This window comes from Pyrgilauda ruficollis, unplaced genomic scaffold (genome assembly GCF_017590135.1).
Source record: "Pyrgilauda ruficollis isolate IOZ18807 unplaced genomic scaffold, ASM1759013v1 scaffold35, whole genome shotgun sequence".
Taxonomy (NCBI): Eukaryota; Metazoa; Chordata; class Aves; order Passeriformes; family Passeridae; genus Pyrgilauda; species Pyrgilauda ruficollis.
Genome location: NW_024524934.1, coordinates 4,565,018 through 4,582,219, shown reverse-complemented (window position 1 = coordinate 4,582,219; position 17,202 = coordinate 4,565,018). Strand labels below are relative to the sequence as shown.

At 42.5% G+C, this 17,202-nt stretch overlaps 1 protein-coding gene across 1 annotated transcript in view; it reads left to right on the top strand.

Annotated features, from left to right (window-relative positions):
- The window catches only part of NEDD9 (neural precursor cell expressed, developmentally down-regulated 9), a 38,493-nt gene that overhangs the window by 7,376 nt on the left and 13,915 nt on the right, over positions 1-17,202 (top strand). The window contains exon 2 of the mRNA XM_041475385.1: positions 9,157-9,597. Coding sequence (XP_041331319.1) covers positions 9,157-9,597 — 441 coding nt within the window. The remainder of the gene's footprint in view (positions 1-9,156; positions 9,598-17,202) is intronic.

The window sequence follows — 17,202 nt, the reverse complement described above, 5'->3', positions numbered from 1 at the left end:
CCCCCCCACCACCACTTCTGCTCTGCTTCTTCAATTCTTTAGCATTTAACATCTGATCTCCTTTCATGAAGTTTTTAATTGCTTGCCTGAGGGAAAGAGGTTAAGTTTTACATCTGCTTTTTGATTCGGATGTACTGTGGTTTAATCACAGTGAGATCATATTTACTCTAAGGGTATTGTTTGCATGCTTGATATTTTTTTTTCTTCTCCCTGTTGATGTCACAAAAGGCACACAGCCCTCAGCCAGATTTGAAAAGGCCTTTTAAAGTCATGGAACAAGATCACACCCTTCCTTGGGCGGGGGGAAAGGAAACCGGTTACGAGGATGAAACATATACAGAAAGCTTAGTGAGTTAGGTGTGGTGGAATTTCCCAAAATATTAATAGATCTTGAAGGTAAGTCAGGGGATGTGGTTTGTATTCCCAGAAAGAGCAAAGGGAGTGCTATTCTGGCACTCCTGTAAACCCCAGGAACTCAGGGGGAATGAAAGGAAATAAGAGGAATATGCAATGAGCGGATCAGCGCTGTGCCTGACCGTAGATGTTTCTGTCGCACGCCGTGTGTGACGCCTGTGATGGCAGCAGTGCGGGCTGGGTGGTGTGTCAGCCCAGCAGTGCCATGCTCAGTGCCAGGCTGTTGCCCAGGGCTGCTGAAGGAGCATTGCCCCAGCCGTGCCCTTGCCAGCAGAGCCGGGACCGCTGCGTCCCGCTCGCTGCTGCGTAGGGAGAGGAAGCGGCCACGCTCCCCTTGAACTCCTGCTCTGTGCCATTCACGGGGGGTTTGGGATGAGGTACAGCCCTGGCAGCATCAGGAACACCTTATTTAACACCTATGATATTATTTCTGTGATTATTACCTTTGTAATGCTTCTCACCCCCTCGAACTGAAGTAAAACTGGGCAAGCCAATAAACCAAAATTCAGTCAACAGACAAAAGAATATCATCTGAGCAAACAGAGACAGCCTGGGGTTTATTCCCTTCTTGCCTATGTAGAGTTATCATTTGGTTGCTCTCTATATATATGGAGCCAGAAATCTTTCTTTTCAACTCACTTTTCCATTGGGAAACATCAGACATGGCAATAAGCTGATGCACTCAGTGCAGAATAGTGAAGTATTTTATTCACACAGACCAAGCACCAGTTAGGATATTTGTTCTATTCTTCATTTACACATTTTTCCTTCTTTACTTCCACCCCACACCCACTTTTTCTAGCCTCCTAATTCCTTCTTTCATAGACGCGCATTTGGATTCCCTCCCAAGCTGCGGATTCACTGCTGTGCCTCAGTTTTGCAAACTACTTTGCCAACTACCTACAAAAAAAAAAAAAAAAAAAATAAACACACAAATATCTCCTATTTTCTTAAAATTAAGCAGTTATGGTGCAACAAAAAGGGTTCTCAGACTAGAGCACTGTCAGTCTCTCACATGTTTATGTCACATTTGAATCCCAGTCTTGGCTGAACCAATGGACCACATCAGCATCTTGGACAGGAGTACGAAGTGCTTGAGCCCTACTTGGTCTGCCTGCTGCTTGCCCACCCTGCTTGATGGAGTATTGTGTCTGCAAAAACTGGCAATGAACATTCCAGAGCATGACAGCCATAGTGCCTACTTTGGCTTACCCAAGTGTGGTCCTGTAAGAAAGAGAACATTCCTATTTTTCCTCCTTAACTTTCTGTGTAACTTGTGTCACTACCAAAAAAAAAAGTTCCAGCCAGGGCCAACTCTGCAGGGCCAACTCTGAACATCAGGCCTCTCAGGCAGACAGAGGTGCTGGGACAACTTGGTGGAACATTGAAATAAGGCACTTGCCTCTCCGCCCTGCAGAAAGGAGGTTTTCTACATCTCAACCTCCAGGCAGCTTGGTCTGCTTTAGCATGACCAACAGCCTGTGTTCCAGAGATGCACAGGACCAGAGAGTAAGGATACTTAGGGCGGATAAAGATCTCTCCTCCTTAGGGCTCTGCTGAGTCTGTTGACTCACAGCTCTCTCATTAGCTGTGAAGCCAGTCTTCCAAATCTGTGCATGGAAAACTGCCTTAATTTCCATCCAGCAGGACTTGGAATTGTTTGGGTGAGCAGTGCTTGACCAGAGAAGTATCTTCGCTAAACCAGAAACTTGTGGGTTTTGGTGTTAGAAAACAAGAGAGTGCCTGAAAAGTAGAACAAAGGAGTGAACTGAAGCATTACCATGGTGAGCATTTGCAGATGGGCTCCTTATTTTGTCATTAGCTGAGAGCCAAGGAGCTCAGAGTTCCAGAGGCAGGCGCAGGCTGGGCGCTCGGGGCCTTCCCTGCTGCAGCTGCAGTAGCTGTGACCCCCTGCTCGTGCAGAGGCTCTTTGGTACGTGCGGTGGTAGCACTTCCTGCCTCCTCTGTAGCTGTAGACTTCATCTTGAGATAAAGCGCAAAAGCCTGCACACAGCTTGTTGCTGGCAATGAGTTGTTTCAGGTCTGCGCATGGATGGGGGCTGTTATGGCCAGGCCATTTCATAGTCCATTCCCCCTGTCACTGCCGTCAGGGACCTGCCTAAGAACATGCCAGGGCAGCTTTGTGTGTATCAGGTATTGCCTTTGCTGTTCACACTGCCTTCTTCCAGGTTTGAGCAGACCAGCAAAAGACGTTTTTCAAAGCTGAATGTCTTATTCAGTGACCTCTGTCAACTTCTGTTAAGTAGCCTTTGTGATAGGTTGCTTGTTATAGATAGACCTGTTACCTACTGTGCCTCAAGAGTTGCTTTCCTTGCCAACACAGCACAATGAATGCTTTATTTCAGGGGCAGTGAGAGTGAGAAATAGAAAAGGAGATGGGAGCTGAAAAGAGACAAAGTTAAACTGTCCTCTCTTCTACCAGTCCTGCTTGTAGGCAAACCGTGTATCTCAGAACAAAACTCACTTTTTACAGGGTTTTCAGAACGATCCTTTTATCTCACAGGCAGATCATTACTGTTGGGCTTAATGCAGCCCTACAAGGGTATGTAAATGCTTAAGCTTACTTTGGAATAGCAGTCATTCATTTTTAAGAAATCTAAAAGATGGGAATCTGTATACAAAATATTATGAGATGGATAACTAAAAGTGATCCAACCAAACTTAAGCTACTGGTTTGTTCACAGACATTGCCCCCACCTTTCCTTCCTTTGTTCCTCCCTTCCTACTCCCAAGCTAAACATAGGAGAGAAGCTGTTTCTCATTTTAAGAAACAGTTTGCCCAATAATAGAAAAAAGGGGTCCCACCCTCTTTCAGTGAAGAGCAGAGGCAATTTTCCCAGTCCTGTTTGCACATAAACTCTACACACAGGAAGCAATATTATAAAACAAGACAAAGCCCAACAAAACAATACGCCTCAGCAGCCAAGCGCAGAGCGGGGATCAGTATCCTCGTATTGCACCTCTGAGGGATGCAGCAGGAATCTTTGAGCTTATGGTTGGTTGAACCTTTTCCTTGAGTGTTCATTCATCGTGGAGCTGGCTGAGAGGAGTCAAGTCGGCAGCCCTGTGCTGGGAGCTTGGCACCGCCACGCTCGGCCCTTAAAGAGACCATTGTGTTTAATCTCGTAGCGTGTAATTTATTATTCCTGCGTTTGCTTCCATGGCTGTGGGCACCTCACACACTCTCATTACCCACGTCACTGGATGTGTTTACTCTAACAGAAGTGGTAGATGTTTCCACTGCTATTGTATTTGCAAGGTGCCCTCGTGGCAGGAAGGAATGATGAATCTGACTCCATGTTCTCAGAAGGCTAATTTAGTATTTTAAGATAGTATATTATATTAAAGAATACTAAACTAAACTATACTAAAGAATACAGAACGGATACTTACAGAAGGCTAAAAAGATAATAATGAAACTCATGACTCACTCTCCACAGTCCGACACAGCTTGGCACTGGTTGGCCAATAAGTCAAAACAATTCACAGCGAAAACCAATGAAGCAACCACCTGTTGGTAAACAATCTCCAAACACATTCCCAAGGATCAAAACACAGGAGAAGCAAATGAGATAATATTGTTTTCCTTTTTCTCTGAGACTTCTCAGCTTCCCAGGGAAAAAAATCTTGGGCAAAGGGATTTTTCAGAAAATATGAATGTGACACACTACTCTCTTTAACTCTTGCCTCTCCCCTCTTCTGCACTTAGCCTCATCAACAAACACCTGCTTCATCGTGCAGACTATGAATTACAGAATTCTGCTAGTTCCCCTCACTGCAGAGAAGGGCAGCCAAAACAGATCATCTTCTTCAAAATATTTTCATGTGTCTTCATCCAGCTGCAGATGTGTCGGCCACCAATTGCAACAGGCTAAGGAGAGAATAGACACCTTTGACAGTTCTGTAATAGACATTTATACAGCTGAATTTGGCATGTAGTTCCTTCAAGATTTGAGAAGAAAAATAGTTTACAGAGTCTTATTTTTTTTGGTTTGGGTTCTGCAAGTAGAACAAACAAATTGCTCTGACAGTTTCCAGAGCAGCATCTCTTGCTTACTGGGTCACACATCCTAGTTGCAAAAGAAAGAAAAATCTGAGACGTGCAGAGAATACAAATTGTACCTTTCCAGCTTTTATCTTATGGACTTTAAATGGCATTAAAGGAAACCTCAGACAGAAGTTTCAAATCCCAGGTTCGCTTTACCTAGAGGGAGCTTGAAAGCTTTACTTTTGTCTCAGCCAACGTAGAAAGCTGGGACCACGGGCACTGTAATCTGCATTTGATCTTGAGAGTATCCATTTCAGTTCCCTTACTTTTAGACAGTTTCTGACAGAGTCTGCTGAGGCTTTTCCTGCAGTATGTTCCAGCTAAAATCCCCAGGCAGCAGTCATTAGGGTCAGGCTCCCTTTTGCTTTGACCTGCTGACAAGGGAGATAGCACTTTGTTTAACAGAAGACTCTAAAACTTTCGGTTTTCAGTGATTCTACATAAGATGCTTTCTACTGCACTCATGAGCCCAAGGTTAAGAGGAATTTAAGCTTCTTGAGAACAAATGTGGGGGGTTTTTTTTGTTTTGCTTGTACAGAGCATTAACACCATGGGGGCCTGACCCTGGCTTCAGCTTCCAAACATGCCAGTATTGCTAGCAAGACTTGGCACAGAAGCTGAGCTGAGTCTTTCCAATCCACCATTCGTTGTAGAGAAGCACTCATTACTTGAAGTAGGGCTGCCACAGCGCAGGGAGCTCAGGAGAATGGAGCTGCTGCACAGAGACCACAGGTACTTTTGGATTTTGAAGAGGGCACCACTGCACTTATCATGTAGTTAATTTAACTGGACCAAAGGAGAGCAACAGATGCTTCCAGTATTTGTCTTATTAAAAGAAGCTGGTAGCTGCCAGTATCTTCATTTTATGAAATGTAGCTGATTTCTGTAACAAAATGAATTTTTTTTTCCCTATCTAGCATCAGGTAATTTTCCCCCAGCCTTTACAGAACTTGATTTTGTAGCTCTGCATCTGTTGCCATCCCTCTTTTTTTTTTTTTTCTTTTTATTGGGAATATAAAGGGACTTCTGTGCAACTTACTAGTTGTGTAAAGTTCCAAGACAATTTTCTCATTGCCCTTTCTCTATTGCTGATTTGTCTAGAAAACAGCCAAGGTTTTTTTAGCATTTAGTGATACAAAAAGGTCACTGCTGTGCTTTTGTCTTCTCATATCAGATTTTAGTGCTTGGTGCCAGTTCTCAGACAGTTGAGTGGACAGATCCATGCCTCTTCAGAGCAAGTCAAATTAATGTCATGTAACTGTCCCCAGTCTTTGAGCTGATGAGACCAATGAGAAGGAATGTTGGTATATATGGGCTACAGTACCCACAGAATCAAAAAATTATTCAGATTTGTCAAATCTTTGGAGATAAGGCCCACAGGTGTTGAAAGATATCTTTGATCAGAATTTCTTTCCCTGTGTTGGAAAGTGGGGACTACCATCCTGATCACCACAGCAGGTTACAGGTGCATCTGTGGTTTACAGAAGCTTTCTTTCTGTGGTCACAATTGCATTTTTCTCAAGGCTGATTCTGCTGACTCGTGAAAGTGACTGTGACACTGTTTCTGAAGCTCATACTAAGCAATCTGATGAAGGAAGAATGAAGTCAGGGAAAACACAGAAGGTTTGCTTAGCAGGAGCAGTGCCTTTGCAGCTGGCACCAAGCAACAGGCTTAGTGTTTGTGGTCCCAGTGCTTATTTAGAGGAATATTTTTCCTGCTTCACTGCTCCATCAGTGACTGGTGCTGGTGGCATGGCTCTGGGCTATTTAAAAGGCCTTGGGGAAATGGCTGTGAAACAAGTGGCAACCAATTAGTATAATTCACATACTGGTGCCTGAGTTAACACCAACAATGAGAATCTGAAGCTGTTTGCAGCAAAGAAGTTCTTGAAGCACATCCAGAAAGTGTTAATATGCTGCGTGCCAGGTGGTGAGAAGGTCACTGGGACAGAGATAATGAGCAGCTAGAAAAAAAAAATTCACATGGGAACTTTTATCTGCTCCAATTCTACCACCATTTCAGCTTTGTTCTGAGAATTGCTTTGCTGTAGAAGCTAATCAAGCTTTTCAAATACCTTTAAGCACCAAAGTGTAGAAGAATATGCATTTATCATTGATGTAGCCTGCTTGGTTAGTGCCTCCCCCACCCAGCTGTAATTTTCCTCCTTTAAACAACTCCTCTGTGAAAGTCTAAGTTGCACAGGCTGGTCCCATTAGTAGATTTCCCCTGTGAAAGACATGTTAGAAAGAAATGTGGAAAGAGATTGACTAGAATATTTAGATTAGGCAGGGGCTTTTGTTTTCTGAGCTCCAGACTCTGCTAAGCAGCCTGGTTGAGACAGCAAGAGCATGGAGGCAGTGCTCAAGAAGAGACCACTGGTTTTGACCATGCTTAAATAATAGTTTAATAGTCCTGCCAAGGCATGGACAAAAATTGCTCCCTGCTTTGGGGGTATCTTAGTGTTGTTGACTGATGAGCTGAGCAGACGTACATCAGAGGGAATGGTGGGCCCCAGTGCTGCTGTTTACATGGGAGTTCAAAATGGCAATCCTGCTTTTCCAAGCCAAAGCTTAATTTGTACCAACCTTACTAATGATGCTGATGAAAGGTAAAGCCAGTGTTTCTCATACAGTTGAAAGCTGATCTCCCATTCAGAGAGGAGGAAACTGATCTCTTGCATCCCATTTCAACACTGCATGTCTTGGGAAATGCAAGTTCACCTACTTTTATGTGATATCTGAGCTTATCCCCCTTCCAGTAAGCCCTGCACACAACCTGCTACCCTGAGCAAGGTCAAACTAAAGTCTCTGTCTCGAGGAAGCACAGGAATGATGGGAAAACATCAGTGTGTCAACAGGGAAAGATAAAACAAGTGAGGGATGATTAAAAGAAAAAGTTCTGATATGTCCAAGGAGGAGAATAAATATGGCAGATAAAAACACTAAACTGTCCTTGATGCTATTCCTTTGACATAGGAAAGATAAATCTTTAAGGCAGCTGCATATCTTTTTTTGGTGGATTAGCACCATTTCAGTTCGTGTACTGCATTCAAATATTTCAGCTGGAACACTCTAGATCCAGGGTTCTGTATATTTTTTCAAGTGCTTACAATCAGATTATAACCATCTCTGCTGACTGTCTTCACTGAAAAATCAGCAGTCGTAGAGCAGTTGTTTCCAATATGTCTGGAAATATCACCAGAGCCAAGAAATTAAATCTTCATGGCCTTTTTGTGGCGTCCAAGAATGTTAGTGCAGACAGCCTGCCTACTTTCCATTGAATACCTTGGCCAGTTACTCAGGACTGGATGTGCCATAGAGGCCTGCAAAGAAAGAGGAGAGGGAGGTAGTTCCATCTGTTAGAGGAGGTGGTACTTATTAGTAACACATCACAGCCAGCAATCTTACATCAACTCAGAGCTGGCTTAAAACTGCATAGCAGAGGTACTGCTGGGAGTAGAGCCCTAGGAGGAGAGACGTCCGGGCAAGCTGCAAAGCCTGCCTGGAACTCTGGGCAAATGCTTGGGTGTAGAGCTGTGTGAAGGTCCTTGTGTTAATGGTACTGCTCCACTTGACATAATCAAGCAAATTGCATCTAAGAGTGCTTTAACTATGTTGACACAAGTCAAAGACACTCCTTGGCTGCCCTACGACTCCCTTTAAGTTACACACAGAGGCTCTTCATGGTGCTGGTTGATACCTACATTCTTACATTCTTTGAGATGGGCACTGCTTTCCTCATGGCAAGGGCATGATCCCACTTGGGGTCACTGGGCACATTATTTTTTTAAATTATATTTTTCTCTTGAAGATCTTTCTACAGAAGGTGGACCTTCTGTAGGAAGGAAGCATGTTCTTTGAAGTTGTTTTGGAGGGGTTTTTTTTTGTGATGGTGGTTTTGAGGCAGCAGGGGAGGGAAGGGTTTTATCTATTAAGCTACTACTATGCTGTGCTGTGCCCCTGAAGAAGCTTGCAGAGAGTGAGAAGACACAAAGCTACATGCAAAGATGAGCATTGTAGCTCAAAACCTGTGGTGTTTTGTCAACTCATATTTTAGATAGTTTTTCTTACTAGGTGATCCATCACTTTTAACGCCACCTGCAGATGTCAGCTAAAAAAAGCCAGGTCATTGTCTTTACACTAAATGGGATCTGCACCTTTGTGGAAAGTCTTTTGAGACCTCACAAATGGAAAACTGTTTGGGAAAAACTAGTGTGGATTACTCACTCCTTCTGAGTCTTGTTCAGGTTTATTTTTAATGGCTGCTAGCTGGCTGTAGCAGTACACAGAGCACGTTTGTAGGGAAATCAGTGTCAAGAGATGAAGGTATAAGCCCTCATTCACAGGAAGAGCACCTCAGTGCCAGGAGCAGAACTCTCCTGACTTTCTGTCTGTTCAGGTGACTGGACCATATAAAGAGCTTCTATCTGACCCACTGTTGCTGGAAAATTTCTCACTAGCAGTGTTGCTGATGCATAAGCCTCTCATTTTCCCAACTTGGGACAGAGGAATCCTGTGCTGTATGATTTTCCCTGGGTTTTTTTTCTGTGATTTCCTGCACACTTCTTTTTAAAATTCAGTTCTTATTTCCTATTACTTAGAATATGCTTGAAAATATAGAAGAATTCCGGCTTGTTTGTTGACTTGCTATGCTTGCCTTTGTTTCTCCACAGAATCTTATGGCAAGGGCCCTGTACGACAACGTCCCCGAGTGTGCAGAGGAGTTGGCCTTCCGCAAGGGAGACATCCTGACGGTGATAGAACAGAACACCGAGGGTCTGGAAGGATGGTGGCTCTGCTCCTTACACGGCCGGCAAGGCATCGTCCCAGGCAACCGTGTGAAACTCCTGATAGGTGCCGTGGTACAGGACAGTCCTCCTGGCCAGGATATGCCCAGCTCAGGATTGATGAATCAGCCCTTCAACCACCAAAAGATCTACCAAGTGCCAAGCTCACGCGCCTCGGCACGAGACCCTGTCTACCAAGTGCCGCCTTCCCACCAGAATCAGGGAATTTACCAGATACCCACTGGTCACGGTCTGGTGGGACAAGATATTTACCAGGTGCCACCCTCCATGCAGAGGTGTATTGATGGTCCAGCTGTGGCTAACAAGGTGTGTGCATTTGGTTTTACTTCATAGCTCCAGAGCAATTCACTTGTGCTGGGAGAAGTATGGGATTCAGGTTCCTCCCAGGCTGAAGCACATTTGGCCTATGGCACTCTCACATTATATGTTCAAAAGAGCTGCTGCAGCAAGATGAACTCTCCCACTTAGTAATGAACAGTTACATCATCTGCCCAAGTAATTTTTGTTTAATTAAAAATTATATACTGTCTTGCTGGAGCAGTCCCAGTGGGTCTAAACTACAAAGAGGAATCAGTGATTGATGTGACAAGGGCCGTACTTGTAAGAGTGAGGAAACGAGGATCATGATAATGAGGGATGCTTTGATACTGAACCTAAACCTTTTTAGAGTGCACTTGATGTTTATCTACAGTTAAATTTCTGTGTTGAAAACGAGAGCTGCAGCAGCTCCGTGATGCAGCCATTACTGCATTATTGCATTTTGCAAGGGTCCCCCCTTACTCCTGCTGTTCTTCTCAAGTTCTCCCCATCTTCTGCCACTGCCTTATTTTACCTTCACAGGATACCTGCCAGGTACCCTGGTGACTGAAAAGGGTTAAGGAAGATACCCAAGGAAGGAAGTATTACAAAGCCAAAAAGAAATTCTTTCAGTCTCTCCATTTCCATTTCAACAGCTCCAGATATCAGCATCCTCCTTACATTTAGAGCTTAAAGCACAGCATTAATATCCAATTTACATGAGCAGATGATGGCTCTCTCAGGAAGTTCTTTACTGGTTCAAACTTTCACCTAATTTAGTTTGGCAAGACCATCTGTTTTGTGTTTTTCCCCCAGATCACCCACAAGTCAGCCTTTTTCATATCAGGCCTTTGGAAGACATCTTCTAATGCTTTTATTTCCTTGTTATAATTTCATTTTCCTTGATAAGAATAAATGGATTTTTTGCCTTCTGAGCAAGAGAGAAAGATCTGTGAAACGATTCCAAGTCAATTTATAAAGAGGTTTGCTTGCTCAGCTTTTCCATAGTTATGCTTTATAGACTGTGCAGGAAGATAATACAAGAAAATTGCACTTGCTGCACAGGCAGAGATAGGAGCTTTGTTGGAGCAATTATGTGAGTTTTCTTGATAACTCCCATGTGTTTTCTCTCATTTCCTTCTTTCCATATAGACTACATACAATGAAATATTTTCCAGGTATGGTATTGTTTGTGTATCCACAGTGGATACCCTCCAAGGCAGTTAGTGAGCACCTGGTAAATAGTCTATTGATGGGGCAGCACAGAAGAGATCTCATTTTAAGGTATGGCTGTAGGAAACATTTTACAGCACTCTTCAAAGGTACCTCAGCTATCCAGCCTGGGCACAGGAGATGCGCCACACAGCAGATCTGCACTAAAGTCTGTAGGAAAGCTCAAGGAATTAGTTTGGAATGAGCACTATATGCCTTCATTTTAGTACCTGACTTGCCTAAATATTATTAGGATAGTTTGCTTAGCATAATTGTGTTTCTACTCCACACAGAAAGAATTTTCCAACTGATAAGAGGTTTTTTCTCCCTCCTCCCACCCTCTTCAGCTCCAGTGAAAATAATAGGACATTCTGCATAAACCTAGGACTGTGTTAAAACCCTTGCAACACTAAGAGACTGAAATCTTTTAGTCTAAGTGCAAAGTTCTTATTGAGATACAAAAATCAGAAGCTGTGAAGCACCTGTTTTCTCCCAGTTTCTGCTGAGAAATTTTTCCAGCAACCATGATTATTAATTTTTCTGAATTCAAGTCACCTTTAGAAAGTTATCTATTTGTCAGAGTTGTGACTTGTTTTAGTTTAATTCCTTGCAACCCATGAAAGACCAGCTATGCTGCTCACTGTAAAATAACTAAACATACACGTTTATAAAGGATTTCATCCTCAATCAAAGTAAATGCCAACCTACTTAGCCCTAGCCAATATTTGCTACTTGACTTAAATTTAAGTCCTGACTTAAATTTATTTAGCCCAAGAGTCCTTAGTCTCAGTATTCACTGTGTTGTATTAGTGGCTGGCAAACCTCATGGCAGCATCCTGCTTTGACCAGAGGTAGATATGTCTCTTGCTCCTTGGAACTGCTCATTCTATGCTGAAAGGAACCCATTGGGATTGAATTTGTGGCAGGCAAGAGACAATTTACCAGTGAAGGAGGTGTCTGAGGTAAAACTACTCCATTCTGTATCATCCTGATCTTGCTAAGCCACTTTTTTACAGCTACAGCTGCAACTCTCTGCTAATGCCTTTGTGAAAGAAAAGCCTAATTAAAGGGAAGCACTTTAGCACTTGTTTCCTTTGTATGAGGAAACAGTCTGCCCTCCAAATCCTCCTCCTCTAGGGATCAGTAAAAACAATCCTTAATATTAAGAAAAGCTGGGCATCTTGAAGGTTTGATTTGAGGTCTCTTTGCTTTGTCTTCCAAAATGGATAATACCTTTTCTCAGACTTGAGACACCTGCTTCCAAGGCTTATGTGAGCCCCTCTGCCTCCTTCCATCAGCAGAACCAGCTGGTCAGCAAGCTGTGTATTTTGGTAGTTGCAAGGACGTTGAAGGGTTTTGCTGCAAGTTCTTGCTGTATGCAAGTCTTCTCCCTTCCCACAGCAGGAGCTAGAGAAGAAAACTGTCCTCTGGACACGAGTGTAAGCAGGACCAGCAGCAGTTTCTGTGCTATCCCTCTCTGCACGTGTCTGCTTGCTTCCCTTGTGCAAACGTGTGGCTTGGCTGCCTTACAGGTTTGGCAGGCAGGGCTTAGGAGCTGCTGTCAGGCAGGAATTGTCTAGCCTGGAGCAGCAGTAAATCAACAGCAGGCATGCTATTAAGCTGTGCTGAGGTAACGCATCTCCTAAGCCAGCAAGGCAGAGCGAGTCAAAAAGGAGTCCTGAGGCAGGTAATTACAGTGATTAATTGATTCTGGCCAAACTGGTTGCTGACAACAGAGCTGTATTGGCTCCCTCTATCAAATAAAAATAGCACCTTCTAGAACTCACTCTACCAATGACAGAGATAAGGAGGGGTGGTTTAAAATTAGCCTTGGTTAGCCCCAGGCTTTTGCAGCTCTGCTGCAAGTTCAGTCACAAAACGGTTCCACCCGAAAGCGTGGAGAGCATCTCAGGAGCCTAAAGAGGTGGAAGCTGTGTCTCAGAATTTATTCCCTCTTTCTGTGCTCTACCTTGGAACTTACTCTCTTTTTCTGCAGCCAGCAAAGAGAAAGAATCTTCGGACAAATCTGACATTCAGGAAACCTGGATTTTATCCTTGTCTCAGAATTTTGCATGGTTTTGAGTGGTGCCTTTACATCTCATCTGCAAAATATGTAGGTTAATTATGAGGGAACACATTCTGTACAGATTGCTTTGAGAACATCCTTTGGGAAAGGTGCCAACAAAGCACAAGGATTCTTTTGCATCTGATTAATCATTAGTGATTAATCATTAGTTCACACCTAAGCTGTGAAGCAGGGAAAGCTACACATGAAGAAAAAAAAAGTCACTGCCATAATTTAAACACTCATTTTCTGGTTCAGTGTTTCCCCTAGCTGATCTGTTGTGCTGTCCCTGCCATCCCGAAAATAGCATTGGCCAAAAAAATTAAGGGAATTATTTTCTTGTTGGAAAACAGCTTTCTGTAGGAACCAGTAGCTGTCAGGAGAGCTGTTGGTCAAGGAAACTGCACAAAACAGAATGAGACTGATGTTTGACCATGGAAGAGACCGCACTGTGGGAGTTACCAGCCCTGAGCTACAGCTCCCACAAGGCACAGACCAACTCAGGCAAATAGAGATTCATGCCAGCTTGGAATAAATCACCTTTTTTGTTTGTTGGTCTGTTTGGACTAGAACGCTGCGGTTCAGGAAACACTCAGATTTATCCACCTTTTAAAAGTGGATAGAGCGGAATAGGGAAGGAACTCATCTTCAGCCCCGGCCTGTTTCCAAGTATAAACATGTCCTTGACAAATCAAGGGTTTCACACCCGCCATCCTACTATCTCTGCCTTTATCAAGAGGTCACTGCCTTCAGCAGGAGGTTTGGGTAAACCATGGCTATGGGAACGGACCTCGTTCCCTGGGTTTTATTTATGTTAAGAGTCGTGCTGGTTCGATGCACGAGAAAGTAGAAACACCACCCCACAAGCAGCACCACCCTGACAATTCTGGCACAGACTTCAGTAGCAGGAGCCAGTTAGCCACATTATGACATTTTTCCTTCCAATTACACAAGTACTGTCCTAGCTGGGAAGAAACAAATGGCTCCTTATAATGTTAGTTCCAGAAATAATACTGCCTTTACATTATTGTCTTCTTTTCCTTGCCTATTTTCACATTTATGAAATAAGAAGAGAAAAACATTAAGCACAGTAAAGAGCTATGTGACCAGATTATTTTGTTACCAGAAAGAATGGGATCATATCTAGTGTTTTGCAGTTTGTTGGTAAAATGTATTTACATTCCAAGATAATGTCCCCATTTACCCTCAGGCCTGAAATACCACAGTTTCCTGTGATGAGGTTTCCATAAATGGCCCCAACAGTGATCATATAGTCCCTCTTCTCTTCTGCTTTCACATTACAAACTCTGCTTTGGGGATTTGTATCTCTCGTAACAAAATATTGCTTCTGTGTTGAAGTGCTGAGCACACGGGAAGTTTGCTGAGTGCAGCAGGAATGGTAACACGTACCTCAACACTCAGAGCTCGATTTCACAAAGTGTGCTCCAAAGGATGAAAATACCTCAAGTTAAATGCAAGCTCAGTGGTTAAAACAGCACACAGCTGTTTTCTTAGGCTCGGGAGTTTCCCTTGTAACTTTCCATGTGACGTTAATAGGAGAACAACCATTTTACTGATAAAAAGTCCGTGCAGTTAATCCCTCAGCCATGAGGCAGAGTAAGCAGTAGTTAGTCACTGATGTGATTTGTAGAGAAGTATTTCAAGAAAAAGACTGCATTTTATTAGGCTGAGCAAATATATGAGCTCAACATTACTCCCTGTTCCTCCCTGAGCACAGGGCTCTTTTTCATCAGTTCTATTTGTAGACCAGAGGCATGCATTTTTCCCCTGGAGTATCAGAAAAAAAGGCCAGTCCTGCAACCTCATCCAATAATTGAGGTCTCCAGGGACAGAAATCTGTCTGCACAAGAGCAGGATCAAACCTTTGCTAAAAATTGTAAAACAATAGTAATAGTAATAATAAAAGAAAAATGCAAGCTTATGGGCTCTTTCTTGGTGGTTAGAAACCTAACTGAACCTTTTGTTATGTCTGAAACAAACCACCAAATTCAGATAATCTAAATTGCCCTCGAAGTACTAAAACTAAGCACAGCAGCAGAGCATTTTTAGAAAAAAAAATTCCACATGAGTGGAAAACTGATTATTCATAAAGTGAATCTCATCATAAGGAGGAAGTGTGGTTTCTGGAGATAGGAAATGGGTAGATGAAGACAGGTTGCTGGCCATCAGAAAATACAGTTCTAGTGAAATCTAAAGTCTTGGCAGGCATTCTATGATTTTTTAGATGTTTTGATTTGGAGGATGACTAATTAGCATCAGAATATCATCATTCCATATGTTTGCATGCAACATTTCAATTCTTCTTTTTTATATAGCAGTGGCAGTATTGCATCTTTTTTTTTTGTTTTTAACATGAATCTAAATCAATCTTTCTCCCCAAACAGACTGTTAAAATGGGAGCAAAGTGAAATGAAATTAAGGTAGTTAAGTTCCTAGGAGACAGGAACCTTCCATAAGCCAGTCTATCCCTAATCCTTAAAAGACAGTAATAACTGAGGTCTGGTATAATTATTATACAGATGCAAAAAAAATCCCAAAACAATTAAGGATGGAGTTTATATATGTTTAAAAGGTGTCTATGCCTTCCATAAACTTGCCAAAGCAAGCTGTGCTAATCTAAACACCACTTACTAGAAGCACTTGTCTGTACAGCTGCCCTGAGATACCCATACAGAAATGGAGCCAATAGAGTTTGTGAGCCAGAGAACCTCTACAAATGAAAGAAAATCAAATCAGGCTTCTTCCTCATGGAAGGTTTTATGTGCCTCTCTCTCTCAGAGCAGCGTAGTTCCCAACGTAAATGATTTAGGGGCACTTCCATTGTTTCTGCCCAAGTGTACCTCTGAGAACACTCTTGTGGAATTGAAACTCTCTGGCAATGCTTCATCTCAACCATTTTTTTGCCCACTGGGAAATGCCGATTCACAAAAACTGAAATTGTTGACAGGGAAGGATCTGTTCTGAGAAATGTCTTAAAGGAAGGGCAACAAGTCATGGAAATACCCTGTTATAACAATTCCCAAATGAAGCTTCCCCCCTAATCTAAATTCAATATAGGAGGAAAGAAATAACAGAAAAAAGATGAAGCACATCAAAAGAATTAAAATTATTTTTATGAACTGAACCAAACTGGTTTTTGATTTAGCCTTTAGGATTTCATGTCATTCACAACAAGACACATTCTGCCCTATTTGTCTTAACACCTCATCCTTTTTCTTTCTTTCCTTTCCTCTGCCAAACTTGCCCTAAATGTGGGCTTCTCTCTTTGAAAAGAGACAGTCATAGTATTACCAGCACATAGAATACTAGCTCTGGTTTACAATTGGTTCTTCATGTGACAACCTTTTTAAAGTAGGGAGATTAGACAGACTGGGATGGCCAAAGCAAGATACTGTTTTTTATCGTGGACAAGAGACCCAAATGCTGAGGTGCTGAGTTTTGCCACATACTTTTCATTTATCAAAACTGCAGCTCAGACTTAATCACGGTTTTCCAGAGAATGCTTTAGCAGACATGCATATTTCTCCACTAAAACTTATCACACAATAATTGGGAGGGATTCTTTCTCTGTAAGACCCATCCATAGACATTATTTCAGACTCCATGCCTGTTCTATCACCAGTCCTGTAACACATCAGCTTTTTAGCTCTGTTGGCCAATGCATGCAAAAAATGATGATGTCTCTGTCTGCCTAAATATGAGTAATTGTCATAGAGATCATATAACACTGGTAAAACTCTTATCAAGAGTTAACTTGAGTCAACTATCCTCTTCACATTTCACTCTTCACACTGCCGATAATTTAATAGTAATGGTATGATTTGCTCATCTCTCTTGTTCTCTTCCTCTCCCCTCAAAAATGGGACATTCTCAGAGTGTTGGTTTGACTGTCTTTAATTACATTTTATGAGAAAGAATGACTCTTACCAGAATCTTGGAAATACCCCTTCCCAGTCAGCCTTGCAATTCAAGGCCAGCCAGCGCCAAGCCTGTTCCACTGAAGCAAGCAGAAATGTTGCTCATAACACAACTGGCGGCAAGCCCTAGAGCTGATGTGAGAGAGAGCAGGATCATGTCACAAAAACATCATAAAATAAAGAAAAAAAAAAACCCAGTCAAATCTTGCCAGTGACAAAGCTGTTGAGAAGTTTTTTTGTGCTTTGTACAGATCATTTGGTAAGATCTGGAGATACAGACCTTTTTATCTGCATTTAGTTTGCAATCATGAACATCAGTGAGAAAATTCAACACTATCAGCTAATGCAAGTTCAGCACTATTCCACCACACTTCATAGAACCCTGTCATTTTATACTAA